Source organism: Hakea prostrata, chromosome 2, assembly GCF_041222555.1.
Source record: "Hakea prostrata isolate BN-2017 chromosome 2, UWA_Hpros_2, whole genome shotgun sequence".
NCBI lineage: Eukaryota > Viridiplantae > Streptophyta > Magnoliopsida > Proteales > Proteaceae > Hakea > Hakea prostrata.
The window spans coordinates 229,875-254,217 of NC_142601.1; the positions used below are offsets into that span (position 1 = coordinate 229,875).

General features: G+C 37.9%; 1 protein-coding gene and 1 non-coding gene across 2 annotated transcripts; one reads left to right on the forward strand and one right to left on the reverse strand.

Annotated features, from left to right (window-relative positions):
- Positions 1 to 319: 319 nt before the first annotated feature.
- On the forward strand, positions 320 to 22,245 carry LOC149023130 (ATP-dependent zinc metalloprotease FTSH 8, mitochondrial-like). Its single transcript, XM_089143669.1, has 8 exons — positions 320 to 738; positions 895 to 1,126; positions 1,220 to 1,291; positions 10,462 to 10,595; positions 12,283 to 12,768; positions 12,931 to 13,698; positions 20,849 to 21,076; positions 21,283 to 22,245. Exons 1-8 carry the CDS (start codon positions 679 to 681, stop codon positions 21,757 to 21,759), a joined length of 2,457 nt encoding a protein of 818 aa, XP_088999795.1. The 5' UTR covers positions 320 to 678; the 3' UTR covers positions 21,760 to 22,245.
- Positions 22,246 to 23,994: 1,749 nt separating this feature from the next.
- Positions 23,995 to 24,101, reverse strand: LOC149023131 (small nucleolar RNA R71). Its single transcript, XR_016171874.1, has one exon. It is a non-coding gene; the product is annotated as a small nucleolar RNA R71 (small nucleolar RNA).
- Positions 24,102 to 24,343: the final 242 nt, after the last annotated feature.

The following is a 24,343-nucleotide window of genomic DNA, read 5'->3' on the forward strand; positions in this document are numbered from 1 at the left end:
AGCTTTGATAGAAAAAAGAAGAAGATCATTTTGTCTAATTAAAGATTTGTTACAAAGTAAAAGTAAAAAAACAATTTCGACCTTATAAGAAAATAATTTTTTTATTTTTAATAGCTTGTGGGTAGCCTTTATAAATAAAAAATATGATCCTTTTGTCTAACCAAAGATTTACTGTTTTTTGAAAGCACGTATTTTTAGATAAGAATAATAATATGATATGATATTTTTTCAGAATAAAAAAAATATATTTTATTATATGACTATATCAAATCAAATAGTTTCAATTTTTATTTTTTTCAATTTTCTTTTTGGGCGAAAAATGGTTTGAAGTTGATCTGTTGATGTGATGGATTTTTGTTAATCCACCACCTCAGAAGGGAAAAGCGTGGAGACAAGGACACGGAGTCGGTTTGGCTGGCCGATTCCCAGCGTTGATAGGATCTCCAGAACCCCAAAACCCCCGATTTTCTCTCCGATTTATTGCGGAACGGCTTTGAGCGGAGGGAGATGCGATTTGTCATCAGAACTTGAGGCTAACCATCGTTCCGACGCCCACCTAATCCCTGTTTTCGCAGGAAAATTTTCAAATCTCTGGGCCTCTTGGCTCCCTGAGTCTCCTTCTCCTGGGCATTTTCGTGGCGTTTTTATTGGTTGCTTCATGCTTGGATTTACGAAACAATGATGGTTTCTAGGATTGGCCGTTGTCTAGCTCGCTCAGCGCGTTCCGGCGTCCGGCAGGTAAGATTTCTATCTACTTTCAGGATTCGTTTTTTATTTTGTTTTTTTATACCCAGTGACTTCTCGCACTCTCTTCTGCTCCTACCTATAGTTTTGGCCGATTGATTCAATTAGTTTGATTAGGCTGTTCTTTTTTGAGCCGAAAACTTTTTGCAGGGCGGATTTTTGGGTTCTTATGCAAGCAGGACGGTGCTTCTCGATGAAGCGATTCTGCAATCATCACATGGAACTGCACCTATTGGGGCTGATCATGTTAAATTAGGGCTTCTTCGAGGCTATTTAACTTATTTAGGAATGCACAAGGCGGTCATATCGAGGCCAGACTTGTCCGATTTGAATAACATTAGGCTCCATAGATTCTTCTCCAGTGAACCCTCAAAAAAAAGAAGTGAGAAATTCATTGTGCGTGGTTTTTGTGACTTCCAAATTCGATTTCCATTTAACGCCTTCTTTTAATGTTTTCTCTATTGAAATTTTGCAGACTATGAAAATTACATTCCAAAGGACAAAAAGGAAATTCCCAAAGGCAACCATCAAAAGAATGAGAAGAAAGGTATGTGGTTTCGGAGTTTATGTTTTCGTATATTTATTTTTATAGATTTTTTCTTTTGGGGGGTCAGATACTTTATAGAGTGGACTACGTGGACTCTCTCTTATCTGATTGCTATAATACTCAAGTGAAGATTGCGATTGGCTCTTATTTTTTTTTTTTGTTGTTGTTGGTACGGAGGCTCTTTTTATATTTAGGGAAATTGGGGATGGGGTATTACATATGCCCCTGGCAAGGGTTGAACCCACGACTTCTCCATTGAGAAGTGAGGTTCTTAACCATTTCACTAACCCTCCATTGGCCGATTGGCTTGCTTTTATTCACGAGAGATCAAAGTTCTGTTGAAAGTGATAAGACGTGAATCTTAGGGGTACTTGGAAAATTGGTCATTTGTAAATAGTCATGGTCTCCTAATTTTAAATGGGGAGAACACCCTGATTGGCTTTGATTAGTGGTAAAATGGGCTTAGAATCCAATTAAACTCACCATCACTGGGTAGCTTAGTTGGTAATGACCAACAACACCTCTTGGTGAAGAGGTCATGACTCATGAGTTCTACTCTCCTTGATGGTATGTCCCACCATATATAAAAAACTCCCTTGTAACACTCCTCCCCCTTCCCCCCCTCCCAAAAAAAAAAGAAATTTTTTTTCTTGGATTTGACCTAGGGTTTACAGGGCTAGATGCACTCCCATAGTTTGTGGTGATTTGGTTGGCTGGACTAAAGTCATTGATTTTCTGCATTCTAGGAGGTGATAAAGGGGGTTTGATGTAGCCCCAATTTAATGATGGCCGCTTTTTCCAAGATCTTTTAAGAGAACTAATTCATATGGGACCAAGAAAGGGTTTCTTAAAAATTTAGGTATGGGATATAAATTTTTTTTTGGGGTGGGGGGTTGATATGGGCTGTGATGGGATGATTTTGCTAGTTAGGATGGATTTAGTTCGTGACATTTGAATCCCTTGGTTGGATTAGTTGAAATCAAATAGTACTAAGGACGAGATTTAAAATGGTGCAATGGGGCAAGTTCTTGAGATATGGCATTAAATTATTGGAATGGGATGAAACTTGGAGGGAATGTAGGTAATGATATAGGGATATGACCCCCTAAGTTTGGCTGCATTTAGATGGCTAAATTGATAGATATAAGGGCTTTTTGACTTGGTGATATTAGGGAGTAAGAAAATTCAAAAAAAAATATCTATCTTAAAATTGGGTGGTTAGAATGGGTCAAACTGGAATCTAAAGTCACTAGGGAAAGGGGATGATGTACCTAAAGTACGGACAGATCTAACCGGTTAGATTGGCTAGATCTTATGTTAAATTTTGGGTGTCTTGGGATTGGGAACTCTGAAAATTCAAAAAATTTCAAGAAGAATAGGAAAAAAAGGGTGATATGGGAAGGGCAGTGAAGTGTGGGCTTCTAGATGCTTGTATGGAGCCTTGAGGATGGAATACTCCGATGGAGAATGAGGGTTGAACTCTTATCTTCAACCAGTTGCAGGTCTCTAGGTTTGATTTCATTTGAAACCCTCCTTGGGTTTGGATCTTCAAACTTATTTATACGATGAGAACTCCTACTACTTGGTTCATCAAACCAATTGGTGAAACCTAATGTGGAATCAAAGGCTGGAAAGAAGAAAACCATGGAACTAGGACCATGTGGACCTGACTAGCTAAAGCCAGCCCATTTAGTCCAGATGGTCATTTTGAAAGGCCAAAACACTTTTCACGTCATTGTTCACATGAATAGTGTCATAGTCCATTATTTAGCATATTGGAAATGTTTCATAGAGGATTTCTGGGGCCTCAAGATTAGAGTACATTAAGATTTTATTCTTAAGATTAGGATCTTAGTTGAGTTTCTATTTTAGTTATTTATGCATGTGGTTGAAATATTAAGTGTAATAGTTTCTAATTTTAATTAGTTTTTGTTTCCATAAGATTCTATTATCACTTGTTACTAGGTTATTAGTTTTTATTTTCAGTCTACTAAATTTCTATTTTGGGTAGAGCTTTAGCCAAGCTTTTAATAGGCTCTTACATTGCAATAGAAAAGTAGAGTTTTGAAGAAATTGATTTGTGGCATGGTAGCCTCAGTTATGGGGTAAACTCCAAGTTCAACAGCTAAGGTTGTGTTTGGTTCTGAAATTTTCTGGAGTCAACATTGGATTCATGTTTCTAGGGAATCATGATTTTGTGAATTTGTGAAATTAGGTTATGTGGGGGTCATATTTGTTATTTGGTTCTTCTGATTTTGACAAGTAAATCTATTTGAGAAACTGTTTGGTTACCCCTGATTCTGAGTGGATTCATCCTGAAAAACCATTTGGTTATACTGTGAGTAGATTCAACCTGAATCACTTGAAAAAGCATTTGATTATCCTAATTCTGTTAACTTCACTTATATCCAAATAAAAACCGTGGCATTATATTTTCCTTAAACCCTGAAAGAAAAAAACACCCCCCCCCAAAAAAAAAAAAAAAAAAAAGTAATCACATACATGTTAATGGAAAAAATGTGAAAATAATCAATTGTTAATTTGAATTTTCAGAGAAATTATTGAAATACCATTAGATGGAGATGATTAAAAACTAGCATTACATGTTAGGTTGTTCTTCAAACGCTTTTCCCTTCTATTTGGCTTTAATGTACCACTTTCGTTTGTTTACCTATCATCCATTATTGTTTGGATGTAACAAAAAGTGAAGCCACTCACAGCAATAAAGATGATATTAAATAAATTGGTTCAGCGGTAACGGAGGGTGAAAAACTAGGACAAATAGTACCATGTCACATGAAAAAGCTATTCCATGCATGTTTATCGCCACTTCAAATGCTTTCCTTTGTTCCTCTCTCTGTTGCTAAAGTTTTGGAAGCTTGACCAGCAACAACAAAACTACGAGATCCCATAATCTAGTGATTCACACACTTTTCGGAAGAATTCACTTTAAAACGCATGTTAGAACAATATATAATCCTGTACCCTGGATAATTCCAGGTGCTCTGCCATATTGAGCTAAGGACTTACTTTGAATAGAAATACAAGCTGATGATTTTGCTCCCCAGACATTCTTAGAGCTGACAACACGTGAAAATTGGAAAAAAGATATCACAGCCAAGATAGAATTACCACCTTCCCAGCATGGACAATGATTTGATAATTCAGGGCCTCAAAAAGACAAAATAAGGAAGAATCTTCAAGATATTCAGTTCTTAACTCTTATATGGAGTATGTTAAGAACTGATATAGTGTTCTAGAAGTTCTCTCTCTTTAAGTTTTTCAGTTGGTTCATGATTTTTCAGTAGATGTTCAACAAAGTCGAGGCTTTGTTTTGATTGCTTTTAATTTATCAAAGAGAAACTCAATTATTTTCTACAAGTTACAGGTGTTTTGCAGAGAACGAAATACTGAATCAAACATCTCCTAATCTCACCAATGGATATTTTCAAAGTTTGAATATGTGCCTAAAATCTTGTAAGTAGATGACATATCTGCAAGTTGCATAAGATTCCAATGGCTTGACTGTGAAATGTGACCCAAACATCAAATAAGCAACTAGGTGCTGTAAGCTAAAAGACACAATAAAATGAGACCAGATTTAGAGAGAATGGTGATCATCCCAATGAAGGATTCCAACAATAGTTCAAAACAGAAATAATAATTCATTACCTACATTTCCTCCAGGTTTAACCATTCTGGATCCCTATAAACCCTAAATCTCTTACTTTAAAACCTAGGGCAGGTGTTTGACTGTAGGCTAGTGTTCTTGAAATTGCCTGAGTCATTATCTGCACTATATTGGGAGGGATTTGTATTTGGGTGATCTTTAACTGGGGCAATCATATAGACAAATGTATATTGGTGTCCACTTTGGATTCCTTTGAAACATCAAGGCTCTGCTGCTGATTTTTCTGTAAGAAACCATTAGCTTTGATGATCTTAACCAGAATCTACTGAATTCGAATAAAATACAAAAAATGGTGCAAGCTCAACACTTACGTAGGCCATATTGGAGTAGATATATGTTGCTTACAGAGCCTAAGTTCCACCTTAGAGCAGCTATACGAGAATCAATAGGAACAACCCATTGTTCAACTATCTGTTTCTGCTTACTCCGGATAATTTCTGGCTGCCACACATTCACGGTCACTGAAGTGTGCCTTGAGATACAAAAGTAGTTACAGTATCCCATTAGAAAGAATAGACTTCAGAGTTTATCCAGACATCCTTAATAAATACTACTGCATAGACTCTCATAAATGCAATATATATTGGAAGATCATGTGAAATAAAAAGCCAGAAAACATAAGACTCCATGGAAACAAAAGTGAAGTTGATTCTGAATTTGGACTACAAGGATTCAGTCATTATCTTTTTCAATTCCCTCATTTCTGTCTGTGACTAGATAATAGCCAGGGCTGGTTCTTTTCGACTTATGGTGGAAAATTGCTTGATGGGATGAGAAGAACATTCACAAAATGGTCAGTCTCAATGAGGTCCATACCCACAGCTTGACTGAAAATAAAATGAAAACTTCAGTGATCAACAAACTCTTATATTTTCCTATTCAGATCAGAAAGATTTTGCTGAAAACTGAAATAAAATTCAATTTTTTTAGCCACACAAATGTTATTGGAAACGATTACAAGAGTTTCCATCTTTAGTTTTATTTTCAATTTTCATTTCCCTTCCCTCCACTTGTAAAAATAAGGCAGCCAACTGACAGCAAGTAAATTTTGCACCACTGAATTGAAAAGATATTCTGGCAACTCAATTAAGAGCTTACAATTCACCCACTGAATTCATGTTAGGCTTGCATTAACTGAATAGTAGTATGAAATGATCATGGAGAGGAACTTGCAACCTCTCTTACATTTTTGGGGTATGTTATGCACGTACCTGACCTTCAGTGCATTGGATAATCTTGAACCGCTGCTTTCTTTCTTTCAATCTACATTTAATGTAAACTATAACAAGAAAATTCACTATCAGTTCAACTTATATTGCACAAGATCTGTATACCTAAATAGTGACAAACTTGAGCTCTTCTATGTATCTCATTAAGAAAACATATAATCAAAGAGGAAGAAATAAATACAGGAAAAAAGAAGAAGAATTTATTGAACAATCAAAAGCCAATCAGAGGAAGAAGGGCTAACATACTACCTCAGAAGTTAGGGTTTGCAGTAATGAAAGAGAGGACGAAGTTCTCCAGTCGCATGTAGGAAGAAGGACTTGAAATCTTACCTCAGAAGATAGGGTTCACAGTAAAGATGGAGAGGACGAAGATATCTAGTTGCATGCCCAGAGGACGTAGTCAGTCTCACACAGTGATGATTGAAGCTTTGGTAATGGAGTACAAAGCTTGGTGATCGCTGAGGAGAGGCAGGGTTTGTGTGATTCTGTGGAATCACATGTCTTTATACGATGGGTTTAATTATTGTGATTCTGTTTAGAAACCAGTTGTTGAGGTGTTCTCCATAGAATAACCCATTTCACACTAAATTGTGGAATCACGAGATTTCAAGTCGTTTTTAACCAAACATTTTTTCTAATCTGGAATCATGATTCCCTAAAACTTGATCCTAGAGAATTGCAGAACCAAGACAGCCTAAGATAGCTGCGGTTGAGACCAAGGGCTGAGATAGCCCATCCCCTACCCCCTTTCATCTGTATATCCTTCTTCTTCTTTTTATCTTCTTTATGTTCTTCCTTGTGTGAAAAACAATAAAAGAAGTTCTAATTAGTAAATTTTGTCTTCATTATTATATTGATCCGGTCACAATTGATCACCACTGGTTTATCCAGTTCGAGGTCGACTCTTTGCATTATTTGGTATCAGAGTTATGGCTGAAATAAGCTCCACTCCTTTGCCCAATGATGCTTGCCAGCATGGAAAATCCAACTCCATCATTGCAGCCATTGAATCCAACACAGAAGTACTTACTGTTGAGCCACGGTTGGATGGCAAATTGGCTACCAATCCTGCCCTTGAGAGTGAAGACTCAGATTTTTCTTTGCATGACGTTTTTAATGACCCTGCATATGAGGTACACATCGTTTCAAGGATCCTTCTTGCTGAATCTGAAGGAGTGGATTGTTAGGAGACCCAAAATCTTTAATACATTGAAGTCAAAGGCTCAAGTGATAGTAGACAGTGGGAATTGCATTAATGTAGTCTCTCAAGCATCTCTCATTGATGGCCACCTGAAGCTCGAACCACATCCACAGCCTTACAGAGTGTCTCTACTTAATGATAGCACTTTAGAGGTCAATCAAAAGTGTTTTGTCCCACTACAACTTGATGAGCATACACCAGGGTGGCTCCTTGGCGATGCTTGGTAACTCCGCTTCCAGGATCCTAATTGAAAAAGTCAGGCTTCTAGGGTTTTGGGGTTGATTGGGGTAGACAAGAACATTGGGGCGTAGCTGAGGTTGGGGTTCTAGAGGATTAGAAGAAAAAGAAATGGGGCTGGAGATAATTCAACTTAGTATTGTTGAAGACTTGAACAATAGCTTGAATGACAAAGAAAGATCTTTGGGGAAGTAAGAGAAGAAGAGAAGAAGAGAAGATATCAGAGTTGGGATAGCAGTCTTGTATGCATTGCTCAACAGCATCAAAATTCTTAGAAGAGTCGTATCAATTATTTTAATCATCTCTAATTAATGGAAAATGCATTACATTTATATGGATATTCTAAAATTCCTTTGTAAAAGAACTTCTAGTTACTTTAAAGGGCTTGATAAAGTAGTTAAATCAATTATAATTTTATCTTGTTATCAAGTACCTAATCTAACTCAAACAGTGGCTCAAATACTTAGTTAATTGCTAATCCCGTATAATGTAACCCCAAAATTAAGGGTTAGATTTTTAGGATCTTCTCAAGTAGGTCCAGCATTAAGGGTAAACTAGGGTTTCTTGAGGTTTTGGCTAGGGTTTCAAAGGGGAATGGGCTGTTGGTTCTGTAGGTTTTAGGTGCTATTAATGGTAGTCTGTAAGCTAGGACAGAATTGGAAAGGTGGGAAAGCGTTTGGTAGGTTTTAGAAAACTCTGGAAAATTCAAATTCTGCAGCTTCTCTGTGAGGAAGATGAAGTGCAGAAAATTTCAGATTAGGGTAAAGTAAGTTGGGAGGGGCTAATGACTTAGGGAATGTGTTCCTAGGTTAGGTGCGATTCTAGGAGGGGTGTTTTGGAGTCTAGAGGGGCTGGAGAAGTGGGGTTTACACTAGGATAGGTGTTGTTGCTTGTGCAGAAACGGGAAGGGGCAGAGATGGCCTATTGGATGGTCTCTTGGTCTGGGGGAAGGGGCTGGAATCGCAGGAAACTGAAGGGGAATAATCTAAGGGGATTTGGCATGGGTTGGGGGTGTAGAACTAAGCCAAACAAGAGAGGAAGGGGCTGTTAGGGTTGCGGACAGAGAGAGAGAGAGAGAGGGTTAGGGTTTGGGTGGGGGTATTTCACTTGTAGTTGAAGAATTGCAGAAACTCCTCTGTTGAATGCTTGAATTACTGAAGGAAGCTTTGAGGTTTGAGAGATGACACAATTACCCAGCAGTAGGGTGTCCCTTGGGATCCCACAAACTATCACAAGCCAAATTCTCAAAACTTTGTTTATTCAATACTCAAGACTGACAATTACATAAAGACTAAGGCTATTTATAGCCTTGTAAACCCAACTAAACTCAAATTGATAACTTGGCCCCTAAGTAAACAATACTTGACAAATTAGGACTCACCTAAGCAACTCATACTAATACTCCAAAAAGGAAATAAGTCTTCTCAAAACTTTGTTTATTCAATACTCAAGACTGACAATTACATAAATACTTAGGCTATTTATAGCCTTGTAAACCCAACTAAACTCAAATTGATAACATGGCCCCTAAGTAAACAATACTTGACAAATTAGGAGTTTAGGACTCACCTAAGCAACTCATACTAATACTCCAAAAAGGAAATAAGTCTTTCATATTTTAGAACAACTCTAGGACTCGGACCAAATTGGAAATTTAAACCAAAAGGAAATGAATAATTACTTAACTCCAAAGACTCCTAAAATAGGTATTATAACTAGATTACTAAATTAAACTGGACTGGATCACCATTAATGCGCAATCTAGGGTAAGAATTGATCAATCTTCCCTTGGGATGGATTTAGCCCTCTTAGTTGGGCACTTGAGCCTGGGCCCGGGCCCCTTTTGGGGGCTTGTTACATCACCGTGTACTAGCATTATCCATATGTTGAAATTTCATCTTGTCTCTGGTCGAGAGACGTGGAGATACCAGAATTTTGAGAGTTTGGCAAAACATGGTACATTGGTGTAGAGCCCAATTTGAGGCTATTAAACACAATGGGTAGAACCTAACACAAACTGGTCTTCTTGATTTGCACATTGCCCGGCTGTATGCGAATGAAATTGGGTCATGTATTTTTACAAATCTAGATATGGATATACAAGAAAATATTGAAACTTCCATTAAAATGCAAGAACAATTACAACCCCTTGACATCCTTGAAATTTCACTGAAATACCAAAGTTTTGACAAAATTTGGTCATTTGACTCAATTTCATTTTGGACCATGTTTTGTCTTGGTAGGCTTGGGATGACCGAAATTTTGCAAGTTTCTAAGTACATTGGTGTTATTCCCACTTTATAGCCTTATAAATTAGGCCCAACATCAACCTTGGGTCCAAAATTAAGTACTTTGAAACCCAATTGATCCTTTTAGACATTGTTGACTGCATTAACCCTGTTCTCAGTTTTAATGTAACTGATTTGGCTGGTTAACACAAGATCCTACATAATAGGCTGCAGTTGATCTTTTCAATCTAGGGGTATATCATGTGTTTGAACCTCATTGGTCCTGGTGTATAATACCGAATGCTGGGTCCACCAATACTTGATAATTGATGGTTGGGGTGGCTCAAATTTTGTTTCTTGTTGCAGACTATTGTCTGTGAGCTTGTTAATGGAGATACTTTAATTACTGTGGTGCTTCTGTGAACTCCCTTTAAATTTTTCCAAGAGATAATGTCAGCTGCACAATGTGCACATCTGACTTATTTTTATCTGTTCAGTCTAAAGTTTTTACTTATTCATTCCTCCATGGTAGGTAGACTTTGTAAGATCTGCAATATAATTATCTTTATACTTCCTTGTGCTAGAGGATTCAAATACAGACGATCATGGGAATTTTCAGGAGAACTTCATGAAGCAGTTGCAAAACTATTTGACTCCTCTAATGATTATTGCTTTATTCCTTTCATCCTTCTCATTTGGTAATCGTGACCAGAAGCAGGTGAGTTTTCTCTTTTCTGATTGAAAGTTCATTAGTTTTGTTTTGTGTGTGTGTCTATTATATATGTATACCCGAATACACAATGTCTAATGTTTTATTTAAAAAAAAAGCTATATAATTTCTTACCAATAATGGTGGTTTCAAATATCAATAAAAAATTTCTTTGGTTGATTGGTTGGTAAACCACTGATGTTTGAGTGATTTTCTTGCTAAGATAATAATTAGGCGTCTAGGAAGTGCTTCTTTGAATGACAATAGTTACTAAGTTGTCAGTGCCTAAACTTTCTGGAGTACAAATCAACCAGAAAAAATTACAATTGACAAGGAAAAAATATTTCTAACCCCACAGATAAATATGAAGTCGTGGGCAACAAGTTGTAATATTCATAGTAATCTTCTACATGTTAATATTCCAAGTGTCAATGCACTATTTTGTTTGATTCAACAGACAAATATCTGCTTCATGTAGCATCTTTCAAAATAAAATTCCATTGGAAACAAAGTACACTAACTAGATCAAGGTCTTTTCACCTTGCGGAATTGTATCATCCCAACATGGACGAACAACCTTTTCTAGGAGTTGAGGTCCCTCCACTTCCTCCTTTTTGTTAACAGATAAGGCTAACTTTACATGCTTCAGATTTTTTGGGGTCTCACTAGCAACTTTGAAGCAATTGGTCTTCTGTTTCTTGTCGAAAAGTAGTTCCCACCCCTTATTTCAGCTCTTTTATCTGATTCCACCAGTTCCCAGCCCCCGGTGATTGTGGGTGAAGAAATCCATTTTCTCCAGCTGAGGCATTCCTCATAATTGAATCTTATAATATTATGATTTCACTTTATTTACCATTTTTTCAATGTTGGTACCGAAGTTCAACATTCCTCAGTTTAAAATTGCCTTAAGGTAAAAATATTATGGTGATTGTCATCAAAATCATTTGAAATTGTATAGTACAGTAATTTCTCATAAATTTTAGTCTTTTAAAAGTTTGAATGAAAATTTTGTGTAGGCATGGTGTGCCAATTTGTCTTTGTTTATTGAAAATTTCCTTATCTCCATAAATAATACTCTAACCAATGAGTTCGGTTCATAAGCAATATGCCTGGAGGATTCAATCTGTGTGGCCCAGACAGATTTCTGATCCATAGTTGTCAAGGCATCACCCTTCTTTGGGTCAACGCGACCTGTTGTCGCCTTGTCACCTCGGTGATGCCTTGGCTCCTTGCTTGGCGTCGCCTTGATTTTTGTTTTCTTCCATCACCTCGCCTGTCGCCTTGACACCTACGCTCTGATCCCATCTCCAAACCAATAGCAATGACCATGAGGAGTGGAAAGGGCTTTTCTATGAGAAATGTTTTTTCTTGGGGGAGGGGGAGTTTGGGGGTAACGGATGTTCCATTACTTCTGCATATAAGAACCCAAACTAGGGCAAAGATACAGTTGTCTTTTGATTCCATCCAAATGTAAATTGCATATAAATCAGAAATAGAGTCCTTAGATGCCATACGTTGCACTATGTGCAAATGCTTAAAGACACTTAGATTTAGAGTTGAATTGTGAGTGGGCAGATTTTTGCTTTAGTATGAACCATTTCTTGTTTTGTTCTGCAGATGTTCCGAGCTTCATACATGTCTCATAAACTTTGAATTCAGAGTTAAATATAATGCATTGTGGAATTTCATTTTGCAGGTCAGTTTTCAAGAATTCAAGAACAAACTTCTTGAACCTGGTCTTGTGGATCACATTGTTGTTTCCAATAAGTCGGTTGCAAAAGTGTATGTTAGGAGCTCCCCACGTATTTCCGATCAAACCAATGATGATGTTATCCAAGGGCCTACGGTTGATACCCCCAATAGAGGCAATATGAGTCAGTACAAATATTATTTTAATATTGGAAGTGTTGAATCCTTTGAGGAGAAGTTGGAGGAAGCACAAGAAGCATTGGGAATAGATCCTCATGATTTTGTTCCTGTAACTTATGTATCTGAAATGGTTTGGTATCAGGAGTTGATGAGATTTGCACCAACAGCTTTGCTTTTAGTGTCTCTGTTGTATATGGGTAGGAGAATGCAGGGTGGCTTTGGCATTGGGGGTGGTGGTGCAAAAGGAAGCCGTGGAATATTTAATATCGGAAAAGCTCAAGTCACTAAGATGGATAAAAACTCCAAGAATAAGGTGAGGATGCTTTCAGTTTCCATAATTTTTTATTTTCTCTGTTGAAAATGGTCTGGCTACTCTTTTTAGCTTATTTCCTTCGGACCTCATTGGTGTAACATAGTTTACTAGTATATTTTCCATTTCATTTTGCTAGCTAATAATATTTTTGGGCTGTTTTAGGTATACTTTAAGGATGTTGCTGGCTGCGATGAAGCAAAGCAAGAAATCATGGAGTTTGTGCACTTCCTCAAGAACCCAAAGAAATATGAGGAGCTAGGAGCAAAAATTCCAAAAGGTGCCCTTCTTGTAGGGCCCCCTGGTACAGGGAAGACACTTCTTGCAAAGGCTACCGCTGGTGAATCCGGTGTTCCATTCCTTTCTATATCTGGTTCAGATTTTATGGAGATGTTTGTTGGAGTTGGACCATCTAGGGTGAGGAGCTTGTTTGCAGAAGCCAGACAGTGTGCTCCCAGTATAATTTTTATTGATGAAATTGATGCGATTGGTCGAGCAAGGGGCAGAGGAGGTTTAACAGGTGCCAATGATGAGCGTGAAAGTACACTTAATCAATTGCTCGTGGAAATGGATGGATTTGGAACCACTTCTGGAGTTGTTGTGCTTGCTGGAACTAATAGACCTGACATTCTAGACAAAGCACTCTTGAGACCTGGTCGTTTTGATCGTCAAATAACAATTGATAAACCTGACATCAAAGGCCGTGATCAAATATTCCAGATCTATCTGAAAAAGCTCAAACTTGATCATGAGCCATCATATTTCTCTCAGAGACTTGCAGCTCTCACTCCTGGATTTGCTGGAGCTGACATAGCCAATGTTTGTAATGAAGCTGCTTTAATTGCCGCAAGAAATGAGAAAACAGTGATCACAATGGAGCATTTTGAGGCAGCTATAGATAGGATAATTGGTGGTTTAGAGAAAAAAAACAGGGTGAGGTTTCTACTTTATGCTCTTACTTTTGGCTTTTTTCTTGCTGCATGGCATTATACTATGTTTCTTCATTCTTTACGTTCATCTCATGCCTCTGCTTTTATCGTAGTAAGCATGCATAGCTGCTTAGTTGTCGTGGTCCCTGATGCAGTATCAGAGCCCTCCAAGTCCAAGACCACGTGGAGGGCATACATAAGCACTTTCAGTTTGTTTATTTAGAAGATAAAAAGGGGTGGGGAAAATAAGCAGGTGGGATCCACTTGTAGTGGGGTGGGGGAATAGGAAAGGAAAGGAAATGAAAGGGTATTGCGGAAAATTGAAAATGTGGGTCCCATAATAAATAAAATCTCTTTTTCATTTCCCTCCCTTTCCCCCTCAGGCTCACCTAGAAGTGTGATTTTTAAGAGATGGGGTGGGAAAAGTGGAGTGCCACGTGGCTAGACAAGCTTCTTGGAATTAAGGGAAGGGGGGGGGGGCACGGTGTGAACCAAACAAACGATGTTTTGGGATTTATTATAAGCAGTGTATTTTTCCCACCCCTTTCTGTCCACCCCATTTTATTCCGTCAAACAAATGCATCCTGAGGGTTGTTCCCCAGAACCTAGGGCTGCTGCCCAACAGCTTATTTTCTATTTATTTTTCCGTTCTTTATTGTTCTCGATATGACCAGCTGCAGAATTGTAATTCTATCCACTTGAGGGGCATGTTAGGCATGTGTCTACTTATCATTTTAGTTCAGTCCTTGTACGAGTCTAACTATAAAGACCTTAAATAGATTAAGTCAAGTTAGAATCGGGCTGGGAGTTCAAGTCCTATTAGGAATTCCAGCCCCTAGTTTGTGTAGAAAGAGCCCTCCACTCAGTGGGGAGTGATCAGACTGAATATTGAGTAAAAAGCTTCTCTTCAAGTAACTCCTCTTGTGTTTGTCAGTAAGTTCTGGTTCTGTCAATAGAGAATAGAAGAATCAAGGCTGAGTAGGGTTTTAAGGTGAAGTCAAGTCAAGCCTAGACACCTGCAACTGGTTGAAGATCAGAATTCAGCTTACTATATCCAATTGAAATATCTGGTCTACAAGGCTCCAGTCAGGTACAATTGGTAGCCTACAGAAACCCCCTCTTTCATTTTCTGGTTTGGACCACCCATCCCTGGTTCAATCCCTTCCTCCACCCCAAATCTACAATTAGCCAAAATTAACAGTTATTAATCCATCTCCATAAACACTGCCCTCCATCCAGTTTTCAGCCCAAACAGACTAGCCAATCTACTCTTTTTTTTTCCCACTCAATTTCCTTTCAAAATCAAGAAACCTAATATCTCCACATTCCACCACCCAAATCCGTTGAGACGTGGGGAGATTATCCTAGGGAATAAGAACTAGACTCAACCCAGGTTTTCTCCCATTCCCATAACATTTCATCCCATATCTCAAGAACCAGTCCCATCTCACCAAACATCCCATTACCCTGAACTCCAAAACTAGCACCCCATCATCCTTGAGATCATTTCATTCCTAAGTATCATAGCTAGGGGATTCAAATCCCCCAATCCAAACCCAATTGTGGAACCCATTCAGGAACCATCCCATACACCATAGGCAAATCAAGATTTGGGCCTGGAAACTAGTCTAGCCTTAGAGGTTTTGGAGAACTAAGCCTTATTCATGTGAGGCTGCTTTATTCCCTAGGTAACTAAGGGATAGCCAGCTGCCATGGTCAGCCAAGGCAATGCTCAGCTGGGGCCAAGCCTCCAAATTGAGGGCCATAATTTATCTATCCCAGAGCTAAATTTTGTTTTTTTCTAATGGGACCTTCTTTGAAGTATTAAAGCTTTTTATGGAATTCTTGATTCAGTTATGATGCTTGGGTTTGGACAAATAAGACTTTGTTGAATAGGAGAAACTCAGGATATTAAAAGATCTTAATTACAACTTTATTTAGTCTTATAAGAGTTGATTCATGTTATTATAATCAGTCCTTATTGAGAGTGATGCATGTTATTTAACTATTCCTTATTAGAGTTCTTGGGGAGTCCTTGAAAGGGTTGAATTATGAAACCTGAGTCCAATTGTAACTTCTATTTTGAAAGGTTTCTATTTCAGTTCAAGGTAGTTAGAGTCAAAAGTCCAGCTAGGATTTCTATTGTCATTAGGATTCAGGATGCTTTATTGTAAGGCTACAAAAGCTACCCATCATGGATCATTATTAACCAGATTCAGATTAATAAAATTCAGCTTTTCAGCACAGGCTTGTGTTTGCTTTGGTGTTCTGTCAAGATTAGTGTTCTTGCCATTGGTAAGGAACCTCCATGTGCATGAGATTAGTTTTCTTGTGAAAGCAAGTAGGGATTTCTTTATGACTGTGGATTCAGCCTTCACTTAAATCATTCCATCTCCTCCACAATTCAAGACAGGGCTCCTACATTGATGTTAAGGGCAGCCAGCATATCCCATTTTTTCTTTTCTTGAATTTTTGGACTTCTTAAAACCCTAAAAACTAGGTAGCTTATATCTTCCAGTTTGACCATCCAAACCCAATCAAATTTGGAGGATCATGTCCCTGTATCCATCTACTCCCACTCCAAGTTTCAGCCCATTTTGGCAAGCCAAATCCTAGAAACAACAGACCCTAAATCCAAGCCCTAACTGGAACTTCAAGTTAAGGTTGTTGGAAGGGCACATTTCTGCATCTAACAATATCTTACAGTGGAGTTGGGTACAATGTGATGGAAAGGCTGATGTCTAGAGTTGGAGATGGCTGTATATGGTAACTATGAAGGTCCTGACTCCTGGTTGCCTGCTTTCCTGCTAGGTTTGCCTGGTGATTCACCATCTTACGAGCACTCAGTTGTTGCTTCCTTAATAGCTGAAGAAGGGTCATGATGTGGAAGCATCAAGCAGATATTTTCGTTAGAAGTGAAGTCATAGTCCCTTGCCCTCAAACGGGTTTCGGCTTGAGAGTTGAATAGGCAGATGAGGTCAACATTTAAATAAAACCTGGGGTTAACCATTTAGAACAGTCACATGGTACATATGCTGCCTTTTCTATCCATCCCTACTTTCAGTTGGTTCTGGTTAGGTGTCATTCTAGTAAGTGTGTTGGGTTTTAGAAAATTGAAGCAATCATAGAGTATTTAATACAACTTAGAGAAGATTGTTCTGATTAGCCACAAGGGTATGGTCAATATTCAGCTAAATAGGAAGATTTTGAATGCAAAGTTGATTAAATTCTGGGTCAGATTTCAAATATGAGATATTTCTACCTAAATTAGGATTCTTGAAAAGAAACTCATAAAACAGTAAATAGATACACAGATTTGGGGATTGAAAACAGTAGTCAACCAATGGGTCGGCCAGACTATCAGCTGCCAAACAGAAACAAAAAATTAAAGAAGAATTATTACGGTTCAGAAATCATTGTTTTAAAGGAGTTGGAATTAACCATATGATATCTGGCAGTAGACAAGAAAACTGAATGCGAAAAAAAAAGAAAGAGAAAGAGAGAGAAAGAGAAATTGATTGTAGCTAGTTGTTGGGCAAATCAGTGGCATGTTTCAGTGGGTTTCAATATCTGTCAAAGCTGAAACTAAATTTGAAACGAAGTGTTAATTCAACTTTGATTTTCCAGCAAACAAGATACTACAGTGCAAAAGAACACTAATTTCTGATTTAGTATGCATTATGCAATGGAGACAAAATATATAAGGAGAGAGACTGCAAGCTTGGAAGCTCTGGTATCCTGGCTACTGAGCCCACAGCAGCACCACTCAGAACCATCAAGTAGACCATTTTGAATCCATTAAAGCCTGAAATCCACAGACCAAGTAACAGGGAAGCTGCTTCTTCATTCATAAAATAGTAGGGTAGGGTTTAGCTTCTTGGCATCTTCTATAAAGTGCTGCTTAAGACTCAGGCTCCTAGGGAAACAGAAACTGACTGAAGAACCCTTGATACTGATACTTTAAACCTTGATGACTAGGACTTTAACTAAATAAAATAAACTGACCTAAATAAGGATGGGACTTATAGATTTGGTGTCCAGCTAACTAGACAACAACAACAACAACCAATAAGCTTTGTCCCAACTAAATGGCGGCTACACGGACTCTTGCCTTCAAATCGGCTTTGTTTGAGGCCTACTAGATACAAGGCCTAAGCTATGCATATCCTTTCTCACCACTTCTCTTAAAGTTCTTTTATGTCTGCTCCTAATTCATCTACTTCCTTCAATTTGGATTAAATTGCTTCTCCATGCTGGGGCATTTAAAGGTCTCCTATGAACATGGCATTGGCCGCACCACCTCAATCGACTTTCTCATAGCTTTTCATTTATCAAATCTACTCCCAAAGCAGCTCTAATATGGCTATTCATTATCTTATCCTTTTTAGTTTTGCCACTCATCCATCTAAGCACCCTCATTTCTACAACACTGAGTTTATCTATATGATGCTTCTTAATAGCCACACTCTGCACCGTACATCATAGTTGGTCGTACAACAGTCCTATAAAATCTTCCTTTGAGCTTTAAAGGAATATTTCAATCACATGTGACCCCAGATGTACCTCTCCACTTCATCCACTCTATTTTAATTCTTTTAGAAATATCATCCTTTGTGATTGAGCCAAGGTTACCTAAAATAACTGCTTTTTTGGAATTTCCTTCTCATCAAGTTTCACCAGCTCATTATCTGTCCCATCACTACCAAAGTTCCACACTAGATATTTCGTCTTTGTTCTACTTAGTTGAAATACTTTTGATTCCATAGTTGCTCTCCATGATTTTAACTTGGTATTAATCCCTACTTGTGTCTCGTTTATCAAGGCAATATTACCAGTAAAAAAACATACACCAAGGAACCTCATCTTGAATATTTTTGGTTAAATCATTCATTATAAGTGCAAATAAATTAGGGCTTAAATCTGACCCTTGATGTAGCCCAACTGTAATTGGGAGTGTCCCATGTTGTACGCCCCCCCATTCTTAAAACTAAAAGAAGACAGTAAAACAGGACCCTTGATTGGAGTTTCCAAGGGCAACAAGGCAAATGCAGGGCCAGAAAAAACCAAAAAACTTGTTCCACAGGCTTTTTTGCCCTTTATACTTCTCTTTTATCTGCTAGCATCTCCAGAAAAAACCAGAAGACTTGTTCCACAGGCTCTTTTGCCCTTTATACTTCTCTTTTGTCTGCTAGCATTTCCCAAATTCTGAATCAGGGTGTCAATTGGTTGGTCTTGGTTCAGTTGAGACGTGACCTAAGATAATTTGGTTGAGAAGGAAATTGGCTGTTAGGAGTGTTAGTCTTTCTTCTCCTGAAACCAAAACCAGACATTTTTTGCTCTATTGGTTTAGTTCCATTGGTCTTTGTTCGGTTGAGACATGACCTAAAGATAATTTGGTTTGGTTCTCTTGTGGGTTTTTCCTGGGCTGATACTCTTTCCTCCTACTTTCTTCTTTCATACCTGTTTTCTTCTTCTTATTCTCCATCTTTCATCTCTCGTGTTCTAGTTCCTCACCTCTCATCTCTTCAGTCACTATTTTTCAGGTTTTCACTTATATCTTTTTCTGTGTTTAGCTCTTGGTTTTCATTACTTCCTGCTGCCTGGATTTATGTAACTGACCCATTAAGTTTGTTGTTGTAATTGTTGTTTGTTAACTAATAGCTGGAGAGAGCATTGACCATGCTGGCTCTCCAGCCCATGAAATCCTTATACCTTGTTGAGAGTTTGAGGATTGTATGCTCTAGCCTTGGTCCAAAACTTCAACTACTTACGTATCCACGACTTTTGACTGTCAGAGGACCACAAACAGGTTAGGGAAAAAAGAAAAAAAAAGATGACAACACTCCAAAAACTTAAATTCCAATGAATATGGATATAATTGGTTTGGGTTTTCATGTAGTTCTATTCTACCAGTCGGGTGCCCATCAGTCTGGGCCTACTGTAAAATGGTATTTTTGAATCTTCAAAACCAATCCAGAAAACCAAACTGAAGTCATTAGAGTTTTACAGTTATCTCAGGTTTTGGGTATTCACTCAGTTCTAGTGATCTGGTTTGGAAGTTGATGCATCTAGTTGTGGTCATGTTTAGTGTATAATTTTTTTTTTTGGGGTTCAGTCTTTTAAGGATCCTTGAGAATCATTTTTGAAGGAGATCTTTTGCTGCTTTTATTAAGTTTCTTCCAGACGTGTCTCTTTGGTTTTTTTTCGTTGAAACAATCTGCGACACCATTTCTTCTAGAGATGTCTTTTATTGAATGTAGCATTCTTAATGAACTTTTCATCAGTTACAGCTAGGGGTGTAAATGGATAACCGAAATCCGCTTCCGAATTCGAATCCCCATCCGTTTAGGGGTATCCGAATCCATCCGATTATTTATAGGATGCGGATATGGTATATCCTTTTTTTACCGATTATTATCCGTTCGATAAAATTATCCGATCAAGTTACTTGTTTAGATTTATTATTCTTATTTTTATAAATTTTTACCTATGATATGTGACTATTTTTCTAGATTTTCTATTAAAATAGCTACCAAAGTTGTTAAATTCTTAAATTTCAAACCTAGCCCTCACAAATAAAAAGGTAAAGATGTAAATAGGTAGTCGAAAACTTGTATTAATCTATATTCATGCCCATTTAGAACAATCTACTCAGGAAAATAACTATCCGATTATCATCCGAATCTGACAGAATCTGTCCGAAAACCGATAGGATATTATCCGAATCCGTCCGAATATAATAGGATGCGGATATGGATATACCACTATCCGATCCGAATCCGGTCCATTTACACCCCTAGTTACAGCTGAGACTGAGTAATAACAGCTCATCTGATATTTTTGCCAAGTATATTATAATTTCCGAATTACTTTGGTTTTCATTCTTTCTCCAAATTCAGGGAACCCTGCTGAGATTTCCACCCAAGGTTGATATTCATGTTCTAGGTAAAAAATTGTTCATTCAAATGGGCCTACGAAGTATAATTTTTTGAAGTATCTGAAATTAGGATTCTAGTGTATTAACTGTTTTCTTGTTAGGATTATACTTAATGGGGGAAAATTTGTAGATAACATGAACTTTTTTCATTCATTCCTCTGAAACAAGTCAATTTATTCCTGTTTCCTCAAAGCATTCTTTCCTTTTGGCCAAGCAGGTAATAAGCAAGTTGGAACGCCGAACGGTTGCATACCATGAATCAGGCCATGCTGTTGCTGGGTGGTTTTTGGAACATGCAGAGCCCTTGCTTAAAGTTACAATAGTTCCACGTGGTACTGCAGCACTTGGTTTTGCTCAGTATGTTCCGAATGAAAACCTTCTGATGACCAAAGAACAGCTCGCTGATATGACATGCATGACCCTTGGGGGCCGAGCATCAGAGCAGGTAGTTTCCTCCTTCCACAATATTTATTTGCTTTGGTATAGTATAGGAAGTGTTTGCTTAGGCATAGTATAGGAGTATGTTTACTATCTAATACTCTTTAATTGAAGGGAGTAAACTTTATCTTTGTTGTCTCAAACTAGAAAGGCTCCTTCCGTGTCACTTGTTTGGCCCATTTCAATCTGGTGGTGATTTTTCCTCTTTTGCAGGTTCTGTTGGGTAAGATCTCGACTGGAGCCCAGAATGATTTAGAGAAAGTGACCAAGATGACTTATGCTCAGGTGGCTGTCTATGGTTTTAGTGAGAAGGTAGGTCTTCTTTCTTTTCCTCAAAGGGACGATTCATTTGAGATGACCAAACCATATAGCAGCAAGACAGGTGCTATCATTGACAGCGAGGTGAGGGATTTGGTAAGCAAGGCCTATAAACGCACTTTGCAACTGATAGAGGAGCACAAAGAACACGTTGCAAAAATTGCCGAGCTATTGCTTGAGAAAGAGGTCTTGCACCAGGAGGATTTGGTTAGAGTATTAGGAGAGCGCCCATTCAAGTCAGCTGAGCCGTCAAATTACGATATGTTCAAGCAAGGATTTCAAAATGAAGATGAGAATAGTACGGAGACAACAGAGACTGAGGAGGAAGAGGAAAGGTCACCTCCTCTTGAACCAGGAGTTGTGCCCACATAGTAATTGGAGAAGTTGTGTGGTTGTATATGAAAAGGGTCATTTTTTTCTTCTCTACTTATCCACTCTAGGCAAACTAACTGTACAAGTCAAACGGGTTTACAAGCGTTATTATGGTCAATCCTAAGAAATGCCTGATGGCATTCCTGGAGTTCTTTCCTTTATAACCTGTTGATTGTAGCAATTTAAAGTCAGACTTTGTAGCGATCTGAAATGATGTTATAGCAATTTAAAGTCAGACTTTGTAGCGATCTGAAATGATGTTAAAAGTAAAATAGCAAGTCATTTGTTAAGCTGCACTTTTCAAATTGAAATCTTTTTAATGTATATAAAACACGAGCGTGGGGTGGTTTGGATGTTCACGAGCCTTGGTCACCCAACTACCCAAGCAGGTGTTTTGGTCGCCGTGTGGGTGTTGTACGTTGTTCAGAGAGAATGACAAAAATGCTTTTTTTCTTTCGGTAAACAAAAGCGGTGACCTAGAGTCCCCTGTTACGTGATGTTCGGACTTTTTATTAAGTGTGATTTTTGCAAGGATTAGTCTTATGTATTACCAGAGCAAGTACTGGTCCTGTTGGCGGAGCTCCACCGGAGGCCTAGTATAGTCCATAGATGCTGGTAGTGTCCATTCTCAGGCTAAAGAGTGTACAATTGTCCAATGCAAGAAACAGAGGAACAGAGAGAATTCAAACTTGAGACATGAGATTTATCAAACCACTTAGGAGTGAGCTTGGGAGCATTAAACCACTACCCCTGTAGTTGATAACAATGCTTGTTAGCATGTGTTGAAGTGGTCCTTGAATGTATAGATATTTAGGGGTATTTTTTCTCCAAATATTTAGCGGTTTTCATATACATTGAAAGAAAGTTCAAATCCATGTACATTTGATCAGTTTACATTTCCAAAGGCTATAGAAAAAAATATTTGTTTTATGTTAATCTTACAGTAAAAGAAAAACAGAAAAACGAAAGCAACAAAGTTCTACCATTCAGAAAGGTTATGCCAAATTTGAGAGGAGAATATACTCATTTCTGTAATAAAATTAAGAAAAGAAAAAGAAAAAAAGAAAAAGAAGCAGGGCATATCTGGTTGATTTCCTACATCTTACTTGTTTAATTCAAATTTGTTCAAATTTCCCAACCTCTGCCGACCTTTGTCAGTTGGTCAACTTAGGTCTCTTAAGAACCTTGGTTGGCTAAAGAGAGACTCCATTAGTTTGAATAAGTATAGGTTAGAACTTAAAAAATGTTATTCTCAATATTTATACGGATAAAAAAAAATTTTGTTCATTATAAGGGGAAGGGAAATTGATGGCCAATACTCATTTCATTCATTAAAGTTCTTTCTATTGCTTATTCTTCATTTCAATTCTTTGGTTTAATTACCTATCATTTGGTTATTTAGTTCGTCAATCACAAATCAATTTTGTTAATCTTGTTTAAATCAATTTTACTTTTACATTGAAAGTTAAAGATAAAATTCTCCGTGGGATCGATACTCTACTTATTATTTACTACTTGATTGCGACACGTGCACTTGCGTAGCATCTTTAGACACAAGCAACAAGTTTTTGACGCCGTTGCCAGGGAATTTTGTCATTGATAATTAGTGTAGAAGTAATTTCTGGTTTTATTTACTGAAATTTCTTTACTTTAATTTTAGTCTTCTTTTATTCCCAGGTACTTTTACCCTTGTATGAGTCCCGGTTGCCGATCAAGAGTTGATACCCTTTGACTTTGAAATTGAAAGGACATTTCGAACTAGAAGAAAAGGAGCAGCGAGGTTTAGCAGCAGTTCAAACAATGGTTGAAGCAGTGAGAAATGGGGTGAATAATAATGAGAATAATATGGCAACTGAGGGTGATGATAGAGATAGAGCCATTAGAGCATATGTTGTCCCAATGTTGCATGAGCTGAATCCAAGTATAGTTAGGCCAGAAATCCAAGCATTATATTTTGAACTTAAGCCTGTGATGTTCCAAATGCTTCAAACTGTAGGACAATTCAGTGGGATGCTAACAGAAGATCCTCATCTCCATCTTAGACTCTTCATGGAAATAAATGATTTTTTCAAGATACCTGGAGCAACCGAAAAAGCCTTGAGATTGAAGCTATTCTCATACTCATTGTGGGATAGGGCCAGAACATGATTGAACTCTTTACCTCCACAGTCCGTAGCCACATGAAATGATTTAGTAGAGAAGTTCTTGATGAAGTACTTCTCAATAAAGAATGCCAAGCTCAGGAATGATATAACTGGTTTTCAACAACGGGATAGTGAATCTTTGTATGAGGCATGAGAAAGATGTAATGAGCTATTGCGTAAATGTCCTCACCATGGAATTTCCCATTGATTCAAATGGAGACTTTCTACAATGGTTTAAGTAGACAAACTCGGTCCATAGTGGATGCATTTGCAAGTGGGGCTATATTGGCAAAGTCTTACAATGAAGCTTTTGAGATTTTGGAGAGAATGACCAACAACAACTACCAATGGCCAGCTGAGAGAGGTGTTGCAAATAAGAGAGTGACAGAGATTTATGAGTTGGATGCAATGACAGCTTTAACTGCAAAAGTGTCATCCCT

Bases quoted from the DNA above. Each gene is read 5' to 3' on its own strand.
- LOC149023130 (XM_089143669.1), top strand. From the start codon at position 679: ATGATGGTTTCTAGGATTGGCCGTTGTCTAGCTCGCTCAGCGCGTTCC. The intron at 1,292-10,461 runs GTATGTGGTTTC...TCCTTGTGCTAG, and splicing joins TCAAAAGAATGAGAAGAAAG to AGGATTCAAATACAGACGAT. The intron at 21,077-21,282 runs GTAGTTTCCTCC...CCTCTTTTGCAG, and splicing joins GGGGCCGAGCATCAGAGCAG to GTTCTGTTGGGTAAGATCTC.